Source organism: Lissotriton vulgaris, chromosome 1_1 (genome assembly GCF_964263255.1).
Source record: "Lissotriton vulgaris chromosome 1_1, aLisVul1.2, whole genome shotgun sequence".
Taxonomy (NCBI): domain Eukaryota; kingdom Metazoa; phylum Chordata; class Amphibia; order Caudata; family Salamandridae; genus Lissotriton; species Lissotriton vulgaris.
In genome coordinates, this window is record NC_141685.1 from 857,621,126 (window position 1) to 857,647,512 (window position 26,387).

General features: G+C 46.8%; 1 protein-coding gene across 1 annotated transcript in view; it reads left to right on the plus strand.

The window, feature by feature from the left end:
* The window catches only part of LOC147748028 (cytochrome P450 2D15-like), a 425,856-nt gene that overhangs the window by 170,910 nt on the left and 228,559 nt on the right, over positions 1–26,387 (plus strand). Inside the window, exon 4 of the mRNA XM_086958026.1 lies at positions 25,851–26,011. Coding sequence (XP_086814152.1) covers positions 25,851–26,011 — 161 coding nt within the window. The remainder of the gene's footprint in view (positions 1–25,850; positions 26,012–26,387) is intronic.

Sequence of the window (26,387 nt, forward strand, 5' to 3'; positions counted from 1 at the left end):
GCAGCAGGCAGCATGATACTGCGCCTTTTGCATTTTTCTTCTTGTAAAGTGCTCGGTGCACTTTTAATGTATTTTCATGCCATGTTGCTTCCACTCCCCCTCCTCCCCCACCCCCCCTTAAAAAATGTGGGTTAATTTGCGATTAACAGAAATATTCACCGGTCGGGTCAGACTGAGGCCCGTAAATGTTTTGCGTATTTTATGTATTGACTTTTGGATTCACCACATTTTTCAACGTTATATTTTTACGTTTTCAAAAATGTAAATAGAGAACTCGAGCTGATTAATAAAACGTTCATATAACTGTGTGTGTCCTTTGTTTCGCCTCAAGTGAAAGGAAGCGTTTCATTCATCATGATTCATCTTAAGTGGAGTTCATATTTCCTGTCTGTTGGGTGTTCGGTTGACCACGAGTCTGGCGCTTTATCACATTAGACACTTCCTCCAAGCGTGACTTCCTCCGGCCTGTTCGAGAAGAGCCGTGCGAATTTCACCCGGTCTCCTCTCCTAATCATATATATTTATATTTTACCAACTAGCTGGTAGGTATAGCAATGCCCATTTCCTTTTTACCCTATCCGGTAATACGTTTATTTGGGGAGTCTGGATTCCACGCGGCTAAATCTGTACTTTACTCAGCAGCCCGTTCAACACTTTTAGATTCAACCATTTGATAGTATAGGCCTTTATTAAAAAACACAATTGGGATAGTTAAACCTTATATATTAAAGGATGGATAAACTATTCTTATCACCAGACCTAAACTAATAAAAACCCTTCTTTTGCAAACCATGTGTTGCTAGATTATGTAGTGATGCTGTTAAAAATATGGACATAACCTTCGACGTGCGTATGATTTTCTTCATTTAAGTTATTGTTAAAAAAAATGGAATGTTTTATTAACTAAATTTGAAGCTTCCCTTTTTGGCATTCCAACCAGTTGACCCTGTGCACACGCTGTTGAAAACTGACCTGCTCCAGAGACCCTCCGGTCCTCTCGCCTGTCTCCCGCTGCCCAGCTGCTCTGTTACCATCTCGAGCCGGGCCGCCGTGTGGAGTGTGGCGAGGGGCTTCCTACAACTCCCGGCAGCCCTTGAGGTCCCGAGCAGCATCACCCAGCGCCAGGTGGCGCATAAAAGCGCCACTAGCCCGTCTCGCGGGACGCCGGGTGAAGCCCGGGCCAAGGGCGGGCCCGTTGTTGCCCGTTAGTTACCGGTAGGACTGGACCGGGCAACTCCCCTTTAGTTCATCACAAGGTAAAGTGTTCTATTTATCCTAGGAACATCCTCCCTCCAGCCAACAACTACTGTATAAATCACAGCTGGGCCTATATTAAGAACTATCTCCTAGGTTCCTACAGAATAAAGTGTAAACCTAAGGCTAGGCCACCATGACCAGAGGGACCAGGAGTAAAACTGCAATGAGCGTCGCCCAGATTACAGGTCCAATCGACCAATTCATCTCTCGAACTAACGAGGCAATCGATCAGAGTATCTCTCTGCTGGAGCGCAGGGTATCCCAGGACCTTGCGAATGTGAGACGCTCCTCCATGGGCCTCCTGGCTTCTGCGGTATCACCTATCCAGCAAGGTTCCAATATCCCTCTGTTGATACCATCTAAAACTGCAGCAGAAATCCATACCGTCCCTTGTACGGTGGATCTCTCAGCCACCCAGCCTTCGTTAGACTCCCATGTGTCGGAGGACCTTGAAATCAGCCCAGACTTAAAGTTATGCCAATTGCAAGAGACAGCATCAGTCAAGCAGTCTCGTGGGGCTAGGGAGGGCGCTGTTTCAAAACGGGGGAAAGGCAAGAAAAACACTAGTCTAGCCAGATCTGGTGCCCCTTCAGAGACCGGAGAGGAGAAGCCTGTCCATTCTAGCCTGAGTGATCCAAAGGTTATCAACTCTCCTGTTATTAATTTAGTTGACTTGCCCGATAATCCTTCCATCATGGGCCAGGTGGGGGCTTCTTGTAGGACTTGCAACACCACCCCATACCTATTAGTCAGCATCAGGGAGCTTCTTATGCACCACGTAAAACCTCTGGAACGCAGTTTAATGCACCTCGAAAAACAGATAGTGATACTTTCTGCTACACCACCCACTCAGTCCAGTTTAAACAAAACAGGGGGGGGGGACCTAAACCTCCAAATATAGCTCCTCAATCGGCACAACTAGGTCCCCGAGGTATGCCGACCAAAGCTGCTAAGGCTTCTACCACGCAACCTAAGCCCAATACACCATCTGCTTCTTCCCAGTCAATTCCTGGCGTGGGCTTGGCTTCGCTTAGTACGGCCACTGTCCCGTCCCAGGCCCCCTCAGGACTGGTGAAAGGTCCTGCCCAAGTAGCCAATGAAAATCAGACACCTTTTACACCTAAAACGCCGGGATTAAATCCCTCGGGGGAGGTAAAAAAGGGAGCACCCCATTCATCTTCCACCGGAGGCATCCCCCTATACGGTTATTCTTACTGGGGTCCCAGAGCTATCCGATGGTACAGATGAACCATCTTGGTCTCTTCAAAACAAGGTTTTGCAGTGGCTTAGCCTAAACTGGCCCCTACAGCCCCGTTACTCAAGTAGAATCTCTACAGTCCGCAGAGTAACATGGATCGGGAACTAACGTTAAACAATACAAGGTGACTGTATTATAGTAAACTGTGACAATCCAACTACAGTTGACTATATTTGTTCCTGGCCATCACTGGAAAAAAAGGGGGAATTGATGCTCAATGTCTCTCCTTCTTTTACCCTCCAGTGAATAGCTATCAATATTTCCCTACTTCATATTGGCAACAAGCCCCAGAAGGGTCCTGGAATCATGTGGGTAGCAGATATTGAAACTGGAGCAGGGAGTGGCAGGCTCAGTCTTGGCACCCAAGCAGAGTTCACTTTCCTATGGAGGGATGGCAGGGTTTTCCAACCAGAAATCGCTATGATTGCCTGGAAATGATTGATTGACCGTTAGCAAACCCAGATAGCATAAACCAGGTCCCTAGAGTTTCTGGCGTTCTATCCAGTCCCGGAACACAATTAGACCCGACTGAAGGCCATACTATTTCACAATTAATCCCGACTACACTAAATGCTAACGAGGTCAGAACTACGTTAGATACTTCTCCTGCCTATTCCAATACAATGGTGGATAGATCCCCGGTGGTTTCAATCTGTACAAACGCCCTTAACTTCCACCAGATCAAGGACTCTGACCACAGGATAGAGACCGTGGTCTCTACGGTGGGTTCGCTCACGCGTGCACCCGACCTCTCGTCAGTTGAAACCTTACCTCCTCAGCCAAATGAACCACAGCTTACTACTAACCTGAGCTTTTCAATCTTGTATTGGAATGTTGCAGGTTTACGTACAAAAATGAGTCTGCAGCCGTGGTTAGACACGGTAAATGAGCATCAGATAGTCTGCCTTCAAGAAACGTGGTCAACTACTCCCTATCATCTAGTGGGTTACAAAACGTTCCACATACCAGCTAGTCAGGGTGTCTCGGGTAGACCAAAGGGTGGACTGGTAGTTTATGTTGCTAATACTCTCACTCCCACAACGATATGTAGGTCTAAAGAAGAGCCGAGCTATCAAATTTTACAACTGAAAGATGGTTTAACCCGCAGTGCCGTAAGGCACTCTCCAATCTAGAGGCAGCCCTCCACAGAACTACGAGGGACACTTTGGAAATTTCCAACTTAAGGAAACTTTACAACTCAGCCAGAGTGGAACGCAGGAGGGAAATTAAGCAAAACCTCTGGTCACAACTACACCACAGCTTCCAATAATATAGACAGCGTCCTTTTTTGGCGTGTTATTAGATCTCCCTTTCTGGCCGACTCATCGACGGGGCAGCATTTAGATGTCGCAGTGTCAGCAGCTGAATGGGTCACCCACTTCTCAAAAATCTTTGGGGACTGTCAACCTGAGCCTCTCGGGGAGGACCGGCGTGGAGGAAGTAAGCCGGGAAGTAGCAGCTTCCTGATTAACATCTACTTCGACCATGCAGAGGTCGCCAAAGCCCTTAAAGCGTCAAAATCCGGCAAGGCACCTGGGCCTGACGGTGTCCTGCTGGACTTTTTTCTACATAACTTTGACCTGTGGTCTCCACTCCTTACCCAGGTCTTGGCGGCAGCAACAACAACCGGGCTGATAGAATCATGGTCAACATCCATTTTGCTCCCTATCTTCAAGAAGGGCAACCGTAACGATCCCGCCTTACAGGCCTATCTCCCTCCTGGACTCCATGGGTAAAGTTGCGGGTCGGGTGGTTTTGGAACGACTTGAAGCCTGGGCCCAAACCAATAACATCATGACCGACCTGCAATACGGATTCCAGGAGGGTCTTGGGACCGTAGAGCAGGCCTTGAACCTTGCCCTCCTGATTGGGAAGTACGTGGGAGCCAAAAGGGGTAACCTCTTTCTCGTGTATGTAGACCTCAATGCAGCTTTCGACTGCGTCCTGCACTCCAGACTATGGACTATCCTTAGGGACCTTGGGGTGGACCCAGCACTCATTGGTTTCCTCCGAGAACTTTACTCCGATGCAATGGCGTGTGTCAGATTTGGGGTTAATGGCGACCTGTCCCCATCTTTTTCCATCACAAAAGGGGTCAGGCAGGAATGCGTACTGGCTCCCTTCTTGTTTAATCTTTATACCAACGGCCTTGAGGTGGCCATGCTAGAAGGGAGCCAGGATCTACCTCAGATTAATCACCGCCCAATTCCAACACTGCTATACGCAGATGACTCGGTCATTTTTGCCAGAACATTGATCCAACTGCAAAAACAACTTAATAAATATTGTTCTTTTATGGGCTCTCTTGGCCTTAAAGTCAACATAAAAAAAGACTTTTGTTATGCACACTGGCCCCAAGGTCAAGAATCCCAAACCAATTTTTGTTGAGAAAACAAGGCTGGAAAAAACATCCGTTTACCCGTATCTAGGTATACTGGTGGACGACACTCTAAGTTGGAGACAGGCCATAGCCAGCAGAAAACTTCTCTTCCAGCGAGCAACAACGGCCCTGGTCTCCTTTTCGAGGAAACTCGGTAAACCAGCTCCCAGGGAACTGCTTAAGAATAACTACGCAAAGTGTCACCGCGTAGCCACCTATGGCGCGGGAGTTTGGGGATATAGTCCAATAGATCCAATCCAGACGATAGAGAACGGGTTTGTCAAGTATTTGTTGGCGCTCCCACAAAGTGCCCCAACATATGCATCCCATAATGAGCTAGGTATGGACTATGTTATTGACACCATTCGTTGCCAACCTATTCTTTTATGGCACCGTATATGGACAAAAGTCGAGTGCCATCTAACGTGCTCTTTGATCATGGACTGTATGGACTTAACAAACTGCCAAAAAATTCCATGGCTAGTTTATGTGGGGAACTTCTTTAGAGACCTTGGTCGCAGCTCCTTCTTCGAGGACCCACCTAGTATGGAGGATATCTCGAGAAAGGCGCTAAAGAGGATGTGTTTGGGAAACCTAAGAACTTCGTGGCTCAATTGAGATCTTAAAACCCTCCAATTCCCAAATCTGCGCAGTCCAGGCTGATATAGGCATGCAACCGTACTTATCGTTTCACCTGTCCAACCACGAGAAATATCTTTTGACAAGGTTTCGCTTCAACTCTTTCTTTCGTTTGGTTTCCTTTCCACAAACACAGAGCTGGTCGAATGCCATCACGAACTGCCCTTGTGACGGTGTATCCCCCCAGTCAACAATCCACACTATCTTGTTTTGCAAATTCTATAAGTTACCACGAAAGTCCTGGATTCTACCACTCCTCTGTTTAATTGGCCTAAGGTCGTGTCACCCAGCATTTATGTCTCTACAGCTCCTGGATTCAGAATGCTTTGCAAAATGCATAGTTACTTTTTTAAAAGCTTGTATTATGAACCGTCGTGCTCTTGGTTAATCTTTTTACAAGTTCACATATTTTATTCCTACGTATGCAACTGTTATCTTCAAGTTTTATATTTGTTTTCGTAGTATATTTTATTTTAATTCAATCTTAATTTATTTTTTGATTTTTGATTCCGTCAGTTATATCGTTTGATTCTTTATGTATTGTGGAAATTTTATTTTTTGTTTTGAATTTTCTTTTTATTAATTCACTGTCATTTTTCCGTACTTTTTATGGTTGCAAAACAAGTGGTAACCGAATAAAAGATTATGAAATGAAATGCAGTTCAGGAGAAACAGGCATATTGAACGTGCTATTTTGGACGGATATGAAAGTGCTATAATCCCTCAACCTACAAGACTCGCACCTACATAAAAATGGTTCTTGGTTCGTTCACATCAAATATACCAGATTTCATTGCAGATTGGCCGTTGAGATCATGTTTCAAGTAACGGTTCAAAACACATAACTACTTATTAGAGCTAATAACATGCAGTTTAGTAAGGAAAGGCATTGTGTTCATTGCAACAATTAGGATGGCAAAGCTATGGACAGTTTTTCGGTGGATTTTGGTGGATAACATTTTCCTATTACTAATCCATGAGTGGACTGAATACAATGAAAATCAAATTGGGTACCAATAACATACAACACCATATTCCTTCATGCAGTCTAATTATATTCCCACTCAACTCTACTTTAATCTGTAACATCATGTACAAGTTTACAAAGCTAATAGGTCTCTCCGGTGCGAGAGCTATTGGTTTAGTGTATTTTAGCTGTGTTGTATAGCTCTGTGGTTGTTCAGTAGGTTTAACTTTTTATTCTAATTTGCTATGAAACAGACATTTATTCTTTTGTTATTTATTAAGGTCTGAGGAATGGTATGAGCTTTGAATTCAAATATTAAACGGAAGGGAGGTAGAAACATGAACAAAGGAAACAGAATGTGTGTATAACTGCCAGACAGGTCACCAAATTTGATAACGTGTTCTTGAGCTAAGAATAAATGCCATTGTTTTTAAATGAAAAAAAGAACAATTGATGGACAGAATGGAGAACAATGTCATACATTCATTCCAGTATAGAGATCTGGGCCTAAATCCATCGGTGTTTTTTGCTCACCATGCCATTCCAGTTTCGACCCAGCCATATGCAAATCAGTCTTGACCCTGCCCCCAATGGGAAAAGTCCAGCACGAACTTCCAGGCAAGGTCCACTCTGGACTGGAAACAAGCATCCTATTACCGGTTTCGGGCTTTCAGCCCTCATCAGTAAGGATAGCTTGACTCCAGTGGCATGGAGAACACGGGATGCACATGTGAGCATACCTGTCCCATTCGGGTGACAAATGCAAAAAGAACAATTGATGGACCGAATGCAGAACCGTGTCATACATTCACCCCAGTAGAGAGATCTGGGCCTAAATCCATCGTTTTTTTGCCATTTGCAATCTCTCTTGACCCTGCGCCCAATGGGAAAAGTCCAGCCCGAACTGCCAGGACAGGACCTCTCTGGACTGGAAGCAATCATCCTAGGACCGGTCTAAACTGGGGTGGCATGCATGGTGAGCAAAAGAATGATGGATCTCTTGACTAGGATGAATGTTTTGGTTTGTTCTGCATTCTGTACATCAATTTTGTGTCTATTGTTTTTAAAAACTCTGTGAAACTCATTGAAACACTTTTTTAGGCATATCAAAGTTGAAAATAAAGAGGAATCCTGGAGTGGTTGAGTTGTAGCAGATTGAGTTGATAGAGGGTGATTGTGAGTGAACTGCAGCTATCTTGGGTGTCTTACCCATTCTACTTACAGAACCTACAAGCTTTGCTTCAAGATGGCTGCCACAAAGAAATCCATACTAATATAATAAAGAGAGAGCCCAAACCTTTGAGGCGGGTAATCTCAGGAACCACAGCACCAAACACAACACCCAATACAGCGTTGGAAAGGGAAGTTGCAGCAGAAGGACATACACTATGCAGACGCCCACCATATACATTTAAAAGGTAAAAGAACCGTGCCAGCAAAGTAGCCCCTTGTGGGCGTGTCTGCGTTGTGCTGTGGGTGTGTGCTGGGGGCGTGACAAACGCTGGGAGCGTGTGGTACGTTCCTCCCTTCATGCCATGTCTCATATCATGTGCTAATCCCACCCTGCTCCCTTTAAATACCCCTGCACCCCATAATCATAACCCACCCCTACTCCTTAAAATACCCCAACACCCTTAAACACTAACTCATCTTAACCCTATAAATATACCCTGTACCCCAAAACCCAAACCTATCCCTAAACCCTAAAAATACCCCTGTACCCCAAAACCCAAACCTAGCCCTGAATCCTATAAATACCCCTGTACCTCAAAACCCAAACCTACCCCTGAACCCTAAAAATACCCCTGTACCCCAAAACCCAAACCTAGCCCTGAACCCTAAATATACCACTGTACCCCAAAACCCAAAACTACCCTGAACCCTAAAATACCCCTGTACTTCAAAACCCAAACCTAGCACTGAACCCTTAAAATACCCCTGTAACCCGAAACCCAAACCTACCCCATAACCCTAAAAATACCCCTGTACCCCCAAAACCCAAACCTAGCCCTGAACCCTAAAAATAAGCCTGTGCCCCCAAAACCCAAACCTACCCCTGAACCCTAAAATACCCCTGTACCCCAAAACCCAAACCTAGCCCTGAACCCTAAAAATACCCATATACCCCAAAACCCAAACCTACCCCTGAACTCTAAAAATACCCCTGTATCCCAAAACCAATACCTATCCCTAAACCCTAAAACTACCCCTGTACCCCATAACCCAAAACTATATCTAAAACCTTAAAATACCCAAACACCCCAAAACATATACCTCAGTACCCCAAAACATATACCCCTATACCCATACTTACCTTAACCAAACATAAAAAACCATGCTTTTACCATTCATGCATTTTCAACGAATTTCATTGTAAATGTATGCGTGGTAAAAGCATATAAAATGTAATGCCATGAGTTATAATGGCATTGCAGAGTCATGGTACTTTCGTAATAAAAGTATGCGGAGTGATGGTATGAGGAAAGAAAGTTGCGGGATAATGGGTGTTTACCCTCCCCCGGTAAGTACATTGGTGGCACGGCGGCCCACATCTCCAGCAACATACTCATATTTTTTCACCACCCATCAATGAGAGAGATATCTCTCTCATTGATGGCCAGCACCGACATACACTTTTAGACACACCTCCCGCCACAAGTTCTAGAATTGCGAACTTTAGAGCTGGGGAGATACGTTCGAATCTCGGCATCAGCTCAACATCCTGTGATTCCAGGCAAATCGCTTTGTCTCCCCATGCCTACCACAAATGAATGTGTTCTTCTGTAATGTATATTGTGCTCATTCTATGTTTTCGAGTTCGCGCTATATAATATTGCAAGGAAAAATAAAGTAGGGAAACTCGAGTTCACACACTACTGAATGCGCACTCTTAAGTGCATCCGCAGTGCACTGTGAATCGGAGCGTTTCACAGGCCTGTCACAGATAAGAAATACTATCAAAACGAAATCCTACAAAACAATATACTACTGGCCGGCAGCAATTCATACCCGGACAACGTCGGGAAGGCCTGCTAGTTGCTTATAAAATAACAGTGAATTTCTGTGTTAAATCCCATTCCAGGGTTATTTGAGATGGATTTCAACAGAAGGGAGAGAAGGCTCCTCATTAACGCCCACATTTGGCTGACGTGTCCACTGCAGAGGATGGACGATCATTGAGCTCATGTCCATGTAGATCTAGCTCCTCATGCCACAAACTCACATAGACACACACACAAAATGCCTTCTTGCTGCATACTGCATCTCTGAAGATACCCCCTCACTCTTTCTTTTTTTTATACCACAACTTTGTCTATCACCATTCCTTTTATCTCCACTGCTGACTTTTTTAGGTCTTGTTGAAGCAATGCATAAGCATTGTTCGGTGAGATTATAGTATCTGCTTTCAAACTCTACCCACTACGGATCCCATACAGTTCATGTGAGCGAGGCGCGTGCACAGAAATCCACTCCCCCTACCCCTCCCACCAAGCAAGACAAGCCAAGAACATCAAAGCGGCCGACCGCTTTGAGTCCATTTGCCACCAGCCACTTCACGTGCTCCGCAAGTCATAAACAGGACCATCTGCTTGTGAATGCTGGCATGCTTGCCCAGCCCCCTCCCAGCGCTCGTGGCACATGCATTCTTTTGTGTCTCATTTGCTGCTCAGCATCAACCAGTGCCCAAAATCGCACCCCAGTTCTACGCTCCTCACATGTATCGCCCTCCGCTTCAACCAGTGCCTGACATTGTACCCCACTTCTACACTCCTCACATGTATCACCCTATCCCACAGGAGCTCTCTTTACCACCACTGCATGGCCCCAGACCCTCTGAACCCCTTTAATCCGATCTCCACCTTCTCACAACCCCTTTGAGCACTGTTATCTTAACGTTTCTCTCTGTCTTATGATGCCTGCCCTGCCACCATTTACATCGGACCCTCACACACCCTCACAACCTCACTCACCCTCACACCCTCTCACCCTCACACACCCTCACACCATCACACCATCAAACCCTCACACACCCTCACCCTCACTCACACTTCCTCACCCTCACACACCCTCACAACCTCACACACACTCACTCACCCTCTCACCCTCTCACCCTCACACCCCCTCACACACCCTCACACACCCTCACACCCTCACACCCCAACTCACCCTCACACCCTCACTCACCCTCACACCCTCACTCACCCTCATATTCCCTCACACCCCACACCCCCTCACGCCCCCTCACGCCCCCTCACACCCCCTCTCACCCCCTCTCACCCTCTCTCACCCTCTCTCACCCTCTCTCACCCTCTCTCACCCTCATACACACTCACACACACTCACACACCCTCACAACCTCACTCTCTCTCTTTCTCTCTCACTCTCACTCTCACTCTCTCTCTATCTCACTATCTCACTACCTCACTCTCTCTCTATCTCACTACCTCACTCCCTCGATCTCACTACCTCACTCTTTCTCGATCTCACTACCTCACTCTCTCTCACCACCTCACTCTCTCTCTTTCACAACCTCACTCTCTCTCACTACCTCACTCTCTCTATATCATTAACTCACTCACTCTCTCACTCACTACCTTACTCTCTCTATCACTACTTCATGCTCTCTACCTCACTGCCTCACTCTCTCTACCTCACTACCTCAATACCTCACTCTCTCTACCTCACTCTCTCTATCTCACTACCTCACTCTCTCACTATCTCACTACCTCACTATCTCTATACCTCACTACCTCACTATCTGTCTCTATCGCTCACTACCTCACTCTCTCTCTCTCTCACTACCTCACTCTCTCTCTCTCACTACCTCACTCTCTCTCTCTCTCTCACTACCTCTCTCTCTCTCTCTCTCTCTCTCTCTCTCACTACCTCACTCTCTCTCACTCACTCTCTCTATCTCACTGCCTCATAACCTCACTCTCCCTCACTACCTCACTCTCTATCACTACCTCACTCTCGGTCTCTCACTACCTCACTACCTCACTACCTTCTCTTCTGCTGTGCTGATCTGCTCCTATCTTCCACCCACCTCCTTCTTTAACTCCATGTTCTCTTCGCCTGTGCTAATCTGCTGCTCTGTTCCACCCACCTCCTTCTGTAACTCCCTGTTCTCTTATGCTGTGCTGATCTGATGCTCTCTTCCACCCACCTCCTTCTGTAACTCCCTGTTCTCTTCTGCTGTGCTGATCTGCTGCTCTCTTCCACCCACCTCTTTCTCTAACTCCCTGTTCTCTTCTTTTAGCGCCCTGCTGACCTGCTGCTCTCTTCCACCCGGCCTCCTTCTTTAACTCCCTGTTCTCTTATGCTGATCTGCTGCTCTCTTCCACATCGCATCCTTCTCTAACTCACTGTTCTGTTCTCCTGTGCTAATCTGCTGCTCTCTTCCACCCCACCTCCTTCTTTAACTCCCTGTTCTCTTTTGCTGTGCTAATTTGCTCCTCTCTTCCACCCACCTCCTTCTCTAACTCCCTGTTCTCTTCTCTTCTCCCGTGCCGATCTGCTGCTCTCTTCCACCCCACCTACTCACTGCTTTCTTCTCCGGTACTAAACTGCTGTTCTCTTCCACCCGCCTCTTTCTCTAACTCCCTGTTCTCTTCTCCTGTGCCGATCTGCTGTTCTCTTCCACCGCATCCTTTTTAACTCCCTGTTCTCTTATCCTGTGCAGATCTGCTGCTCTCTTCCACCCCAAATCCTTCTTTAACTCCCTGTTCTCTTCTGCTGTGCTGATCTGCTCCTACCTTCCACCCACCTCCTTCTCTAACTCCTTGTTCTCTTCTCTTCTCCCATGCTGATCTGCTGCTCTCTTCCACTCTGCCTCCTTCTCTAACTCACTGTTCTCTTCTCCTGTGCTAATCTGCTGCTCTCTGCCACCCGCCTCCTTCTTAAACTCACTGTTTTCTTCTCCTGTGCCGATCTGCTGTTCTCTTCCACCCGCATCCTTTTTAACTCCCTGTTCTCTTATCCTGTGCTGATCTGCTGCTCTCTTCCACCCACCTCCTCCTTTAACTCCATGTTCTCTTCTGCTGTGATGCTATGCTGCTCTCTTCTACCCACCTCCTTCTCCAACTCCCTAGTCTCTTCTCTTCTCCTGAGCTGAACTGATGCTCTGTTCCACATGCCTTCTTCTCCAGCTCCCAGTTCTCTTCTCTTCTCCAGTGCTGATCTGCTGCTATCTTATACCCGCCTCCTTCTTTAACTCACTGTTTTCTTATCCTGTGGTAAACTGCTGTTCTCTTCCACCCGCCTCTTTCTCTAACTCCCTGTTCTCTTCTCATGTGCCGATCTGCGGTTCTCTTCCACCCGCATCCTTTATAACTCCCTGTTCTCTTATCCTGTGCTGATCTGCTGTTCTCTTCTACTTGTCTCCTTCTTTAACTCCATGTTCTCTTCTGCTGTGATGTTATGCTGCTCTCTCTAACCCACCTCCTTTTCCAACTCCCTAGTCTCTTCTCTTCTCCCCAGCTGAACTTATGCTCTCTTCCAACTGCCTTCTTCTCTAGCTCAGAGTTCTCTTCTCCTGTGCTGATCTGCTGCTATCTTATACCCGCCTCCCACTTGAACTCCCTGTTCTCTTCTCCTGTACTAATCTGCTGCTTCTTCCATCCGCCTCAGTCTTTTACTCCCTGGCAGGGCCGGACTGGCTACCGGGCAGTGTGGAATGCTAATGAGCTGGGGGCTGATTTCGTTCATGGAGACCTGCGTTTGCTAAACGAAATTCGTTTTGCTTGAATTTTTTCAAAGCACACGCATGTCTCCATGAACGAAATCAGCCCTCACAGCAGTGAAATCACTCCCCAGCTCGGCAGCATTCCAGACTGCCCAGCAATCAGTCCGGCCCTGCTCCCTGGTCTCTTCTCCTGTGCTGATCTGCTGCTCTCTTCCACCCCACCTCCTTCTTTAACTCCCTGGTCTCTTCTCTTCTCCTGTGCTGATCTGCTGCTCTCTTCCACCCCACCTCCTTCTTTAAATCCCTGTTTTTTTCTCCTGTGATGATCTGCTGTTCTTTCACCGCCTCCTTCTCTAACTCGCTTTTCTCTTCTCCTGATCTGCTGATCTTTCACCCACCCCCTTCTCTAACTCACTGTTCTCTTCTCCTGTGCTAATATGTTGCTCTCTTCCACCCGCTTCCTTACTTAACTCCCTGTTCTCTTCTCATGTGCTGATCTGCTCCCCTCTTCCACCCGGCTCCTTCTTTGACTCCATGTTTTCTTCTCCTGTGCTGATCTGCTGCTCTCTTCCACCCCGCCTCCTTCTTTAACTCCATGTTCTCTTCTCCTGTGCTGATCTGCTGTTCTCTAAAACCCGCCTCTTTCTTTAACTCCATGTTCTCTTCACCTAAGCTGATCTGCTGCTCTCTTCCACCACGCCTCCTTCTTTAACTCTGTTCTTTTCTCCTGTGCTAATCTGCTGTTCTCTTCCACCCGTCTCCTTCTTTAACTCCGTTCTGTTCGCCCATCCTGCTCTGCTGCTCTCTTCCACCCCGCCCCCTTCTCCAAAACCCTGTTCTCTTCTCCTGTGCTGATCTGCTGTTCCCTTCCACCGCCTACTTCTCTAACTCCCTGTTCTCTTCTCCTGTGCTGATCTGCTGCTCTCTTCCACCGCCTCCTTGTTTAACTCCCTGTTCTGTTCTCCCATCCTGATCTGCTGCTCTCTTCCACCCTGCCCCCTACTCCAAATCCCTGTTCTCTTCTCCCGTGCTGATCTGCTGTTCCCTTCCACTGCCGACTTCTCTAACTCCCTATTCTCTTCACCTGTGCTGATCTGCTGATCTCTTCAACATGCATCCTTCTTTAACTCCCTGTTCTCTTATAATATGCTGATCTGCTGCTCTCTTCGACATACATCCTTCTGTAATCGCACACTCACATACATACAACAATGCACGCACACACATACAACACACATACAACCACACACACACACAACCACACACATCTCTCTATTGCCCTCACTCTACCTATCGCCCTCACTCTATAATTCGCCCTCACTCTATCTATCGCCATCACTCTATCTATCGCCCTCACTCTATCTATCTATCACACAACTGCAGCATTACTCAGGGGCACCACAGCATCACTCAAGGGCACCACAACATCACTATGCGCTACCACATCATCCCTGAACGCCACAGCATCACTTGTTGCCACCACAACATCACTCAGCGCCACCACAGTATCAATCTGTGCAAACATTCAACAACAACTGGTTCAAAGATGTTCTCTCAATGTTTCAATCTTTATTACAAATATCACCAAAAATGTTGATATTTCAGTTCTGTTCTTATATTTTAGTCACGATAAAATACACTGAACATAATCTTCACAAAAGTTATTTACAAAAGTTCAAGCTATTGCCATTATAAATTACAATAACTTTTATTTAAGTATTAATTATTTTTTTTTAAAAACATTATTTGTAAAATCAATACTTTTAAGTAATGTAAATACAAAACATGTTGCATTAAAAATGCTATAGGTGTCACATTGTCAAAAAATAAAAGTATTAGCATTGTAAATGACAACGCTATTCATTTCACAATTTTCAAAAATAACACATAAATAACAAATTTGTCATGTAGAGGCTTTAAAAAATGCTCCCACTAGGCTGATTGCCTACAGTGCATGTGCGCCGGGCACGTGCACATTGCACACCATTTGGCAGCCTGTGAGCTTCAGCATCAGACTTCAAAGGAATCTGCTCCCCCGCCCCGCCCTTTCTGGCTTTGCTCCACCTCGCTTTTGCATCTGCGCTTGTCTTCTCTCTGGATCGTCACAGGCTGCTGACTACAGCCTTGTGGGTAGACATCTAATTCATTGGCTACACATCGTGTTTGCAGTGACTTGTTTTTCAAGGATTTGGAGGGAAGCCTTAAGTACCAAGAAAAAACAACAAAAAACAGCCATTTCTTTCTTGAACTCGGCATCTGGTAAATTCGTTTGAACGTGCATTTAGCACAATACTGGGGACATACTGTGCATCAAGCTGGTTTTACCGGCTCACACTTTCACTTAATGACCAGACCGAGGTTTTAGGAGCACTGTTTGCAGAGTTTGTTTCCCGTTTAACACGCAGTGTTAAGAAGTAAATGCAGCAATTAAATAGCGCACACATACAACGAATGTCTCTCTCCGCATTACCATTACAGCACAGGCGGTCATATACCAAGAAGGCAGTGAGGAATGTTTGCTGTGCTCAAAACATTATCTTGGAGGAAAAGCAAACTCTCCCAAAACGGAACCGAAAAATCTAGTCTTGTTATTTATACTTAAGCTTTCTGAACGTCTGGACAAGGCAGTCTTTCCCAGCATTCGCAAAGAAGGTTGTCCTTTTTAACCAGCAACCCTTCACAACTGGGAACAAATACAAAAATTCTGAGGTTAACTTATGCATTATTAGGTACATATGAGATAACTACATCTGAAGTGTGTCCCAAAGTCACCACAGCTTTTTACTACCTTCTAGCCAAGTACGCTTAGCGTGTGGAGGAGGGGGAGTGGAGGGGGGGGTGCAAACTCTGGTAAATACATTACATCACAGGCTACCTGCATTCACAACAACACAGCAAGGCTTTGTTGAAGCTCTCTGCAAACAGAAATTTCACTGAACGCTAAATTGGCGTACTATGAAAGGAAATATACAAGTGAATGTTCAAAACTGTACATCGGTATTATGGACTGTACACTTGATTTATAATGTCTTCTATGATTATCAACCCTCTGCATGGCACTTACAGGTAGATTCATCAATGTCCCGATTTGCGAGTCCCTAATAGCGATTATTAAGGAATCGCTAATAAGGACTTGCAAATCGGGATTCATGTAGAAATCGCTAAATAAATTGCGATTCCTACAGCCTTCTTATTTGCGATTAGCAAATTGCTAATCGCAAATAAGGAATAACTCCCCATTCATTCCTATGGGCCTAGGCCCATAGGAATGAATGGAGAGTCATTTCTTATTTGTGATTAGCAATTTGCTAATCGCAAATAAGGATGCGATTTCAAGGGTGCCATGGGTGTCCAAAGGACACCCTGTAGCACCCCTGAAATGTAATCTACATTGGTGTTGCGCACACACATGTCCAAAGGACATGTGTGTGTGTGTAACATGCAACTTAGAAAAATGCATTTAAATGCATTTTTCTAAGTTTTCGCTATTTATCACGAGGTTTGACCTTGTGGTAAATAGCGGCCCAAAATTGCGATTTTGCAATTTTAAAATGGTTCATGAATTGCATTTAAGGAATCTCAAATAAAGATTCCTTAAATGCAATTCCTCGCAAATGTGCGAATTCTTTAATAGCGAATTTTGCATTTGGGATGATGAATCCCAAATGCAAAAATTGCACTCGCAAAGGGCCAGGCCAGATTCTCAGAATCTGGCCCTTTGCGAGCGCAATTAAGCTTGATGAATCTGGCCGTTAGTCAATACAACCCTTTGCACATTTTCATCAAAATTTGGTTGGAGGTTTTACTTGATATAAAGGATGTTTCCATCAGCCATGTCCTGCGTCCTCACTCGTGCGCCGTCTCAATCCCCCACACCCATGGTTTTATTTAGTATGTGTATGTCGCACTGTGATTTACATTTCTTTTAAGATATTTACTTAAATTGTTTTGCTCGTAGTGTTCTCGTTTTCAGTCGATCCCCTTCTGTTCCTTCCCCCGTCTCTACTTCTCTTGACATTTTTTCCTCCTCTGTGTTTCTCTCCAACTATTTATATTTCTCGTCACCTGACTTCATCCATTCTCTCATTCTATTTCGTTCTATGTCAGTTTATCTGTTTGCTTACTACTGTGTTTCTCTTTCCCTTCCTTTATTTTATACCGTTTCACACTTTAAATCCCGTTTTCTAGTTCTGTTTCTTGTGCCCCTCCTGTGTCCCCCCTATCTCATCTGATTCCCTTCTCTTTCACTTAATCTGAGCGCTCACCCTTTACTGCACCCATCTGTAAAGCGCCCCCCTTACCCCCTTCCACACTCTTGCTTTTGTCTTTCTTTCTTTGTGAAGCAGAAGCCACAGGGGGCAGGGAGAGATTGAAGAGGGGACATGCAGAATGGGGGAGGGGGTTACTTGCAATCAATGATGTTCCTGTATTTTCTTCCCTACCCTGGGATGCCACACTGAGTGACCTCAATAGGTGCCAGGGTATAGGTAGGAGTAAAAGAGTATAGGCTTGGTCGTGGAGGTAGGATTAGAGGTACTAATATACTGATGGGATTTAAGTACTAGAGTAAAGGCAGCTGTGGAGGTGCAGGGTTATAAGTAGAGTCAGAGGAAATGTTCTGGGATGAATGTACAATGATGCAAGCAGTGGGTAGAGAAACAATCCAAGTGTCAGTGGTATATTGAGGACATACAAGGTTATAAGAGTAGAAGTACTGGGTTATATGCAGTTGTAGAGGTACAAAGGTACACATTGTGGTAGTATGGTAAAGGCAGGAGTGGAGATAGAAAGCTACAGTCAGTAGGCAGAAAAACAAGTGGAGACGTATGGGTAGAGGTACCTGGGTTTTAGTATGGCTAGATGTACAAGGATATAAGCATGGGGCTAGGAGTGGTCTTTCAAGGCTACAGGCAGTAGGTAGAGAAACAACAGAATATATAGGGGTGGATATACTAGGGTTTCGGTTCGGATAGACGTACAATGAAATAAGAATGGGGATAGGGATAGAGGTGCAAGGCTACAAGCAGTTGGCCTGGAAACAACTGAATAGGAAGGGGTGGATATATAGGGCTGGCTATTGGTACACGAGTAGATGATGGGGTAAAGAAAAAAATATACTTCAGGGAGTATTTTCAGAGAAACTGAATATGTGCTAACTTCAGTTTCCCGAATTCTACTCATATTTTCTACTTATTGAGGAAACGGCACATCACTCCCTGTCAGCTTTTGCCTACACTTCAAGATCATGACTGTCCCAGATAAGGCATTGCTCAGTGGTGCCCATTATACCTGAAGTAAAGTTTTCCTACGCATTACCCACAAAGGCACCTTTGAAGCACAGGAAAATACTTGCTAACCATCCTGAAAAAACCTGCAAAAAAGCTGAATGTAGGTTTTTTATGTTATGGCTGCAAATGCTTGCTGAAATGCCCTGCCTGAGGGAAGGCTTTAACATACCATCTTGTTGGATAAATCCTTGAAACAGATTTTAGCTGTTCCATTTATGAGGTCTGTTTTCGATATACAAATGAGCTGACTGACTATTCGTAGGAGGGGAAACCCCAAGAGGATAAAGGAAGAATGTGAAAAGAGGAAGAAGGAAAATAGAGCGGACATGTAAGATGAAGAGGCGGGCGAGGGTAGAGAGGGTGGGAAAAAATGGAATCTATCCAATTAGAAAGAAAAATACGGTGCATTGAATTTTTTTTACATGACTGTTGTCCAGCAGGATGAGTTTGTTATGCTGGGAAAAATTGAAGGAAACTGATGTGTGCAGAAATTGTTTCCATAATATGTTTCTTCTGTGTGATCTTCTACAGTTTTACATACATCTACCGTACCACATATTATATAATCAATACCAGCTCTGTGCGCCTTGAATTGTCACTGCACTTTAACTCATCCAGGCCTCCAGTGCCTACTCCACATTCCTCCTGATCTGGACTCGTCACATCTAAGTGACAGACCATAAACGGCTGTCTCAGCTAACTTAAATGTGATTGATCCTGCAAACAAGACCTTTGCATCACCATCCCTCATCTGTTCATCCCAAATCTAATTTACCACCTTTTACCTGCTAGGCTTTTGTGTGCCTCCTGCCAACCCCACTTACTAAGGGCCTCATTTAGATGTTGGCGGTCCTGGGTCTGACCACCTTCATACCTGGCAGTCTGCCACCGAATTATGATGCGGGTGGTGAGACCGCCCCCAGAGCACCTCCTCCGCCAACAGCTGAGCTCTCAAAGCAGCATGGACAGCGCGCGTGAATGACAGCGGTGCCAGCATCAGCACTGCCGTGGCCATTACAACCTGCATTTCTGCCGGCATTTTCATGGTAATTGCAAAAACAACAAGTGATGGACCGAATGTGGATCAATGTCACACATTCACCCCAGTCAAAAGATCTGGGCCCAAATCCATCGTTTTTTTGCACTCCACACCACCCTGGGTTAGACAATGGCGATATGCAAATCAGCTCTGACCCTGTTGCCCCATGGGAACAGTCCAGTCCGAACTACTTGGAGTCAAGCTAGCCGGGCTGATGAGAGGTGTTACCTCGAAACCGGTCCGGTCCTCGGATGCTTGATTCCGTTCTGGGAAGGACATGGCTTTTGTAGTTCGGACTGGACTGTTCCCATGGGGCAACAGGGTCAGAGCTGATTTGCATATCGCCATTGTCTAACCCAGGGTGGTGTGGAGTGCAAAAAAACGATGGATTCGGGCCCAGATCTTTTGACTGGGGGAATGTGTGACATTGATCCACATTCGGTCCATCACTTGTTGTTTTTGCAATTGCCGCCCTAAGTGCGCTGGGGATGCCCAGACGTGGGTCTCAGGCACTCCACACCACTTGGAGTCAAGCTAGCCGGGCTGATGAGAGGTGTTACCTCGAAACCGGTCCGGTCCTCGGATGCTTGATTCCGTTCTGGGAAGGACATGGCTTTTGTAGTTCGGACTGGACTGTTCCCATGGGGCAACAGGGTCAGAGCTGATTTGCATATCGCCATTGTCTAACCCAGGGTGGTGTGGAGTGCAAAAAAAACGATGGATTCGGGCCCAGATCTTTTGACTGGGGGAATGTGTGACATTGATCCACATTCGGTCCATCACTTGTTGTTTTTGCAATTGCCGCCCTAAGTGCGCTGGGGATGCCCAGACGTGGGTCCCAGGCACTCCACACCACTTGGAGTCAAGCTAGCCGGGCTGATGAGAGGTGTTACCTCGAAACTGGTCCGGTCCTCGGATGCTTGATTCCGTTCTGGGAAGGACATGGCTTTTGTAGTTCGGACTGGACTGTTCCCATGGGGCAACAGGGTCAGAGCTGATTTGCATATCGCCATTGTCTAACCCAGGGTGGTGTGGAGTGCAAAAAAACGATGGATTCGGGCCCAGATCTTTTGACTGGGGGAATGTGTGACATTGATCCACATTCGGTCCATCACTTGTTGTTTTTGCAATTGCCGCCCTAAGTGCGCTGGGGATGCCCAGACGTGGGTCCCAGGCACTCCACACCACTTGGAGTCAAGCTAGCCGGGCTGATGAGAGGTGTTACCTCGAAACCGGTCCGGTCCTCGGATGCTTGATTCCGTTCTGGGAAGGACATGGCTTTTGTAGTTCGGACTGGACTGTTCCCATGGGGCAACAGGGTCAGAGCTGATTTGCATATCGCCATTGTCTAACCCAGGGTGGTGTGGAGTGCAAAAAAAACGATGGATTCGGGCCCAGATCTTTTGACTGGGGGAATGTGTGACATTGATCCACATTCGGTCCATCACTTGTTGTTTTTGCAAAGGCATTTTCATGGTAGGCAGGGAATGGGAACCCAAATAGTCCCTCTGGGCATTTTAAACCATAGGGGGTTGCATGGGGGCACATGTTGTGGCCCCTCTCTTTGCAGTGTTGTGCGTGCACTGTCTGACACGCCCAACATGGTGCATGGTACACAGTGCACTAATACACAAAAGGAGGTGCCACGTCGGCAGTATGTGCTGCAGGCTCTAATGAGCCAATGCATGCCGCCACCTTCCCAGTATTTGTTCTAGATGCTACTGGGTTCCATTTAAGACTTTCAACGGCCAACAAGTGTTTTGCCCTCAAATGGTCATTTGGACCAGGGCTTTCTTAAGGATGCAAAAGATTTATTGAGAATTCTATGATTCAATATTCAAGAGATCACTCATAGACACCTCCAAGTGCTATGTGGCAAAGGTGAAGCTAGTTTTTTATGGTTACTTTGCCATGTACTTCACATCTAAATGGGCATGGGAATGGTGTAGTGATATTGTGATTAAAGAGAGAGAAAATAAAGAAAGAAAGAGGAGAGGCAAAGATAAAGATAACAAGAAACTGTCAGGGGTGCTGGCAAATACTAAATAGGGCCCTAAATGTCTGATTCAAGTTCAAGTTCAGGGATTTATATAGCGCACTACTCACCCAGAGGGTCTCAAGGCGCTTGGGGAAGGGGGGGTTCAATTTTTTTCGAATAGCCAGGTTTTAAGTTCTTTTCTGAAGGAGATGTGGTTTTGAGTAAGGCGGAGGTGAGTGGGGAGTGAGTTCCAGGTCCTGGCCGCCAGGAAGAAGGATCTGCCACCCATGGTGGATCTTCAGATGCGCGGGACTGCGGCGAGGGCTTGATTGGACGATCTAAGTTGGCGGGTGGGTGTGTAGAAGGACAGTCGAGTGCTGAGGCATTCGGGTCCTAGTTTGTAGAGGGCCTTGTGTGCGTGGGTGAGAAGACGGAATGTAATTCTCTTGTTGACGGGAAGCCAGTGGAGGTCTTTTAGGTGTCCGGTGATGTGATCTTGGCGAGGGATGTCCAATATGAGTTTCGCTGATGCGTTTTGGATGAGTTTTTTCTGTAATTTTGCTGTGATTCCGGCGTATAGTGTGTTACCATAATCCAGTCGACTCGTAACCAGTGCGTGGGTGACAGTCTTTCTTGTTTTGAGGGGGATCCAGCGGAAGATCTTTTTGAGAATATGAAGTACGTTGAAACAGGAGGATGAGACTGCGTTGACTTGTCTGGACATCGAGAGGGAGGAGTCTAGGATGAAGCCCAGGTTGCGTGCGTGGTCTGTGGGTGTGGATGCTGTGCCCAGAGCGGAAGGCCACCAAGAGTCGTCCCAGGCAGAGGGGGAGGATCCTAGGATGAGCACCTCCGTTTTGTCTGAGTTGAGTTTTAGGCGGCTATGTTTCATCCATTCGGCTACTTCTTTCATGCCTTCGTGAAGATTGGTTTTGGCGGTGTTAGGGTCTTTGGTGAGGGAAAGGATTAACTGGGATGATGTTAAGGTCGTGTTGACGAGCGATGGAGGGGAGTGGACTCATGTAAACGTTGAAGAGGGTGGGACTGAGTGATGATCCTTGTGGTACTCCACAGATGACTTCAGTGGCCTTTGAGTTGAATGGGGGAAGTCGGACTCTTTGAGTTCTCCCGGCGAGGAATGAGATGATCCAGTCCAAGGCTTTTCCTTGTATGCCGATGTTGCTGAGGCGTTGTATAAGGGTGCTGTGGCAGACTGTGTCAAAAGCGGCCGAGAGGTCGAGTAGAATGAGGGCCGCTGTTTCTCCGTTATCCAGTAGTGTTTGGATGTCGTCAGTTGCTGCAATGAGGACGGTTTCGGTTCTGTGTTTGGCTCGAAATCCGGACTGAGAGGGATCGAGGGAGTTGTTGGATTCAAGGAAGGCGGTGAGCTGGCTGTTGATGGCTTTCTCAATGACTTTGGTGGGGAAGGGGAGGAGGGATATGGGTCGGTAGTTTTTAAGTTCAGAGGGGTCTGCTGTGGGTTTCTTCAAGAGGGCGCTGAGTTCGGCGTGTTTCCAGCTTTCTGGGAAGGTGGCAGAGTTGAACGAGCAGTAGATGACATCACGGAGATGGGGTGCGATGATGGAGTCAGCTTTGTTGAAGATGTGGCGGGGGCAGGAGTCGGTTGGTGAGCCAGAGTGGATTGAGTTCATTAGGCGGATGGTGTCTTCGGTGGTGATTGGGTTCCAGGCGCTGAGAATGTTAGTTGGCGGTGTGGGATCTGGGGGGGTGGGGAGGGTTGTTCGCAGGGAGTGTTCTTGAAGCTGTTGTGAATGTCGTCAATTTTGTTGTAGAAGAAGGAGGATAACGCATCGCAGAGGTCTTGGGAGGGAGTGATGTCGTTAGATGCTGCGGTGGAGTTGGTGAATTCTTTGACGATGTTGAAAAGCTCCTTGCTGTTGTGGGCATTGTTGTCGAGACGATCCTTGAAAGCTGATTTCTTGGTGGATCGAATTAGTTGGTGGTGTTTGCGGGTGGCCGCCTTGAGGGTGGCCATGTTGTCGGTGGTTGGGTTTTTTCTCCATGTTTTCTGTAGGGTGCAGCATAGCTTCTTGGATTTTTTAAGGTCATCATTGAACCAGGGAGCCTTTTTGCTGCCTGGAATGATCTGGTGCTTTTTCAGGGGTGCTAATTCGTCAGCGCTGTGGGTGATCCATTGCTTGAGTTTGGTGGCCGCTTGGTTTGGGTCCAATGAGCGGGTGGGAGGATTTTGGTTGAGTGATGTGACGAGTTGGTCAGAGGTGATTTTGTTCCAGTTTCTCCGAGGAATAGGTTGTTGGCGGTTGTGGGTCAAGGTGGTTTTGTAGCTGAAGTGAACACAGCTGTGGTCCGTCCAATGGAGAGCTGTGGTGTGGTCGAAGAAAATGTGCTTGCTGGAGGTGAAGATAGGGTCGAGCGTGTGCCCGGCTACATGGGTGGGGGTGTCCACAAGTTGTTTGAGTCCGAGATTGGCCAGGTTGTCCAGAAGGGAGTTGGTGTTGCTGTCGTGTTTGTTTTCAAGGTGGAAGTTGAGGTCTCCTAATAGAATGTAGTTCTCGGAGGCGAGGGCATGTGGGCTGACGAAATCAGTGATGTCATCGCTGAATTGAGTGCGGGTTCCTGGAGGCCTGTAGATGAGGGTGCCTCTAAGTGTGGTCCTAGGGTCGGTGTGGATCTGGAAGTGGAGATGTTCGGCGGTTGCAAGATTATCGTTGATGCTGGTCGTGATTTTGATGGTGTTCCTGTGGATGATGACGATGCCTCCTCCTATTTGGTTGGTGCGATCTTTCCGGATGATCTTGTAAGCGTCCGGTATGGCTATAGCGATGTCGGGTGCCGATAATGTGTTCATCCATGTTTCAGTGAGGAAGGCGATGTCCGGTGACGCAGTGTCGAGTAGGTCCCAGAGTTCAGTGGCGTGTCTGTGGACCGAGCGGGTGTTCAGCAGGATGCACTTCAGGTGGTTAGAGTCGGAGCTATGTTTGGAGGGAGTGGATTTGGTGAGGGTCCTGAAGCAGGTGAACTTGCAGGTGAGACAGGCGAATGGGCCGTGGGTACGTCCTGGGGTGGCTTCGCAGCATTGTAGTGTGCGTCCGGGGTTGAGGGCGTGGAGAGTTGCGGCATCGTATGTGAATCTAGTGGGCTGGGTACAGCGGGGGCCAGGGGGTCTGGCGCTGGGCGTGGTCCAGGCGCGGACGGACGTAGACGGGCTTAGCTTTGGCGCACCTTCGGCGCGACCGCAGCGCGTGGACGCTGCACGTTGATTCATCTGTCTTAAATGTGGAGTGTAGGGGGGGCGGAGTGTGGGAGGGTCAGCTGGGAGGCGGGAGCGGGGAGGAGCCACGGGCCAAGAGCACAACAAAATGGAAGGTCAAAAGTGAAACTGACGACACGAACACACAAAGGCAATTCTAAACTTCTCAAAGCAATGCAGCGCAATTGGTTACAAAGCGCAAGTGCAGACTAACGATACCAAGCGCTGTCCCCGTCGAGGCGCTCTTACTCAGCCAGGTAATGGGCGCTGTGTGATCGTCGAGGCGCTGGGGCTGCAGGCGATATCGGGCAGATCAATGTTCAATCTGCAGGCAATAGGCGCTATGTGATCGTCGAGGCGCTGGGGCTGCAGGCGATATTAGGCACAGCAAAGTTCAATCTGCAGGAGGGGTGCAGGTTAAAGGCAGGGAGCCAGGAGGAGCGACCGACCCAGAGCGAGTCCAGCTGGTCACATTCAGTGCCCTGCCTCACCAAAACTCCCATTCCTACAAACAGCATTCCCAATCTGCCCACTTTCCTGTTTAGTACTGTTACCACGACACAGAACCACAATGAAGAAATCTACCTTTAAAAAGGCCTTACTGCCATTGGGATTATGTTGTGTTCCAAACTGCTCTCGTATTTTCTTCACTCCAACAGCCGCACAGTCACCAAGACCAGTATTCACCTTCCTGCTGTAGAAGTTGTGTGGTCATGTGCATAACTTATCACTGTGAGGGGAGGAAATGGGACTGGGTCAGGGCACTTTGCTCACATTGCCATTTACTGTCCCACCTTCTCCCACTTATCCCTGCACTGCTCTTTCGAAACATAAAATAATTCTCCTTTCGCTGATCTGTTCATGTCCTTGGCCATCAAGCTTGTTGGGTCAGTGGTAGGTTCACTTGCTCCTCTCACACTGAACAATACTATAGTTGTGAATATGCTCCTCCAGTTTAAAAGTTTATCAGCTGCCACTCCTCAAATCAACCAAGCCCCTCTAAAGACATATGAAAACATTTGAATGTGTTCTGTTGACGAGTGTAAAGAGGCGATATGTTAACACTTACATTGTACTGAGAAAATAATAAAAATAGGTTTTCTCATCTCTTGTTCCTTTCTCCTCAGGTTGCCCCTTTGACCCACATTTTCTTATAAACAATGCAGTGAGTAATGTAATATGCTCCATCGTCTTTGGGGATCGCTTTGAATATGATGATGAAAAGTTCCAAAGCTTGCTGCATATCTCGGAAGAGACTTTGAAGACTGGCACTGGACTCCTCCCTCAGGTAGTACAGGCACATCAGCCAGACAGTGCTATCATTTGATTGTCTGGGGTAACAAATTACGGAAATACCTAACTAATGTTATGACTTAAACGTGTTTCTTAGGTACTGATATGCAAGAGGGAATTCTTGACTGCTTTCTCGGGTTCGTCAATGAGTCTGCCTTTATCCATCAGACAGCAACTCTACTTTTGATTGAAGGCTCTCAGTATTACTTGGCCAGCAAGAAGACTGCTCCAAAAGATATTTTTTACAGTGTTCCGAATTAATGTAATTCTAGGACCACTGTAATGGCAATGATTGCTTTCAGAAATTGCTATGATCCACAGCGATTACATATCTTCTTTATGCTTTTTGAGACTTAAACTTGTCTCAGCTC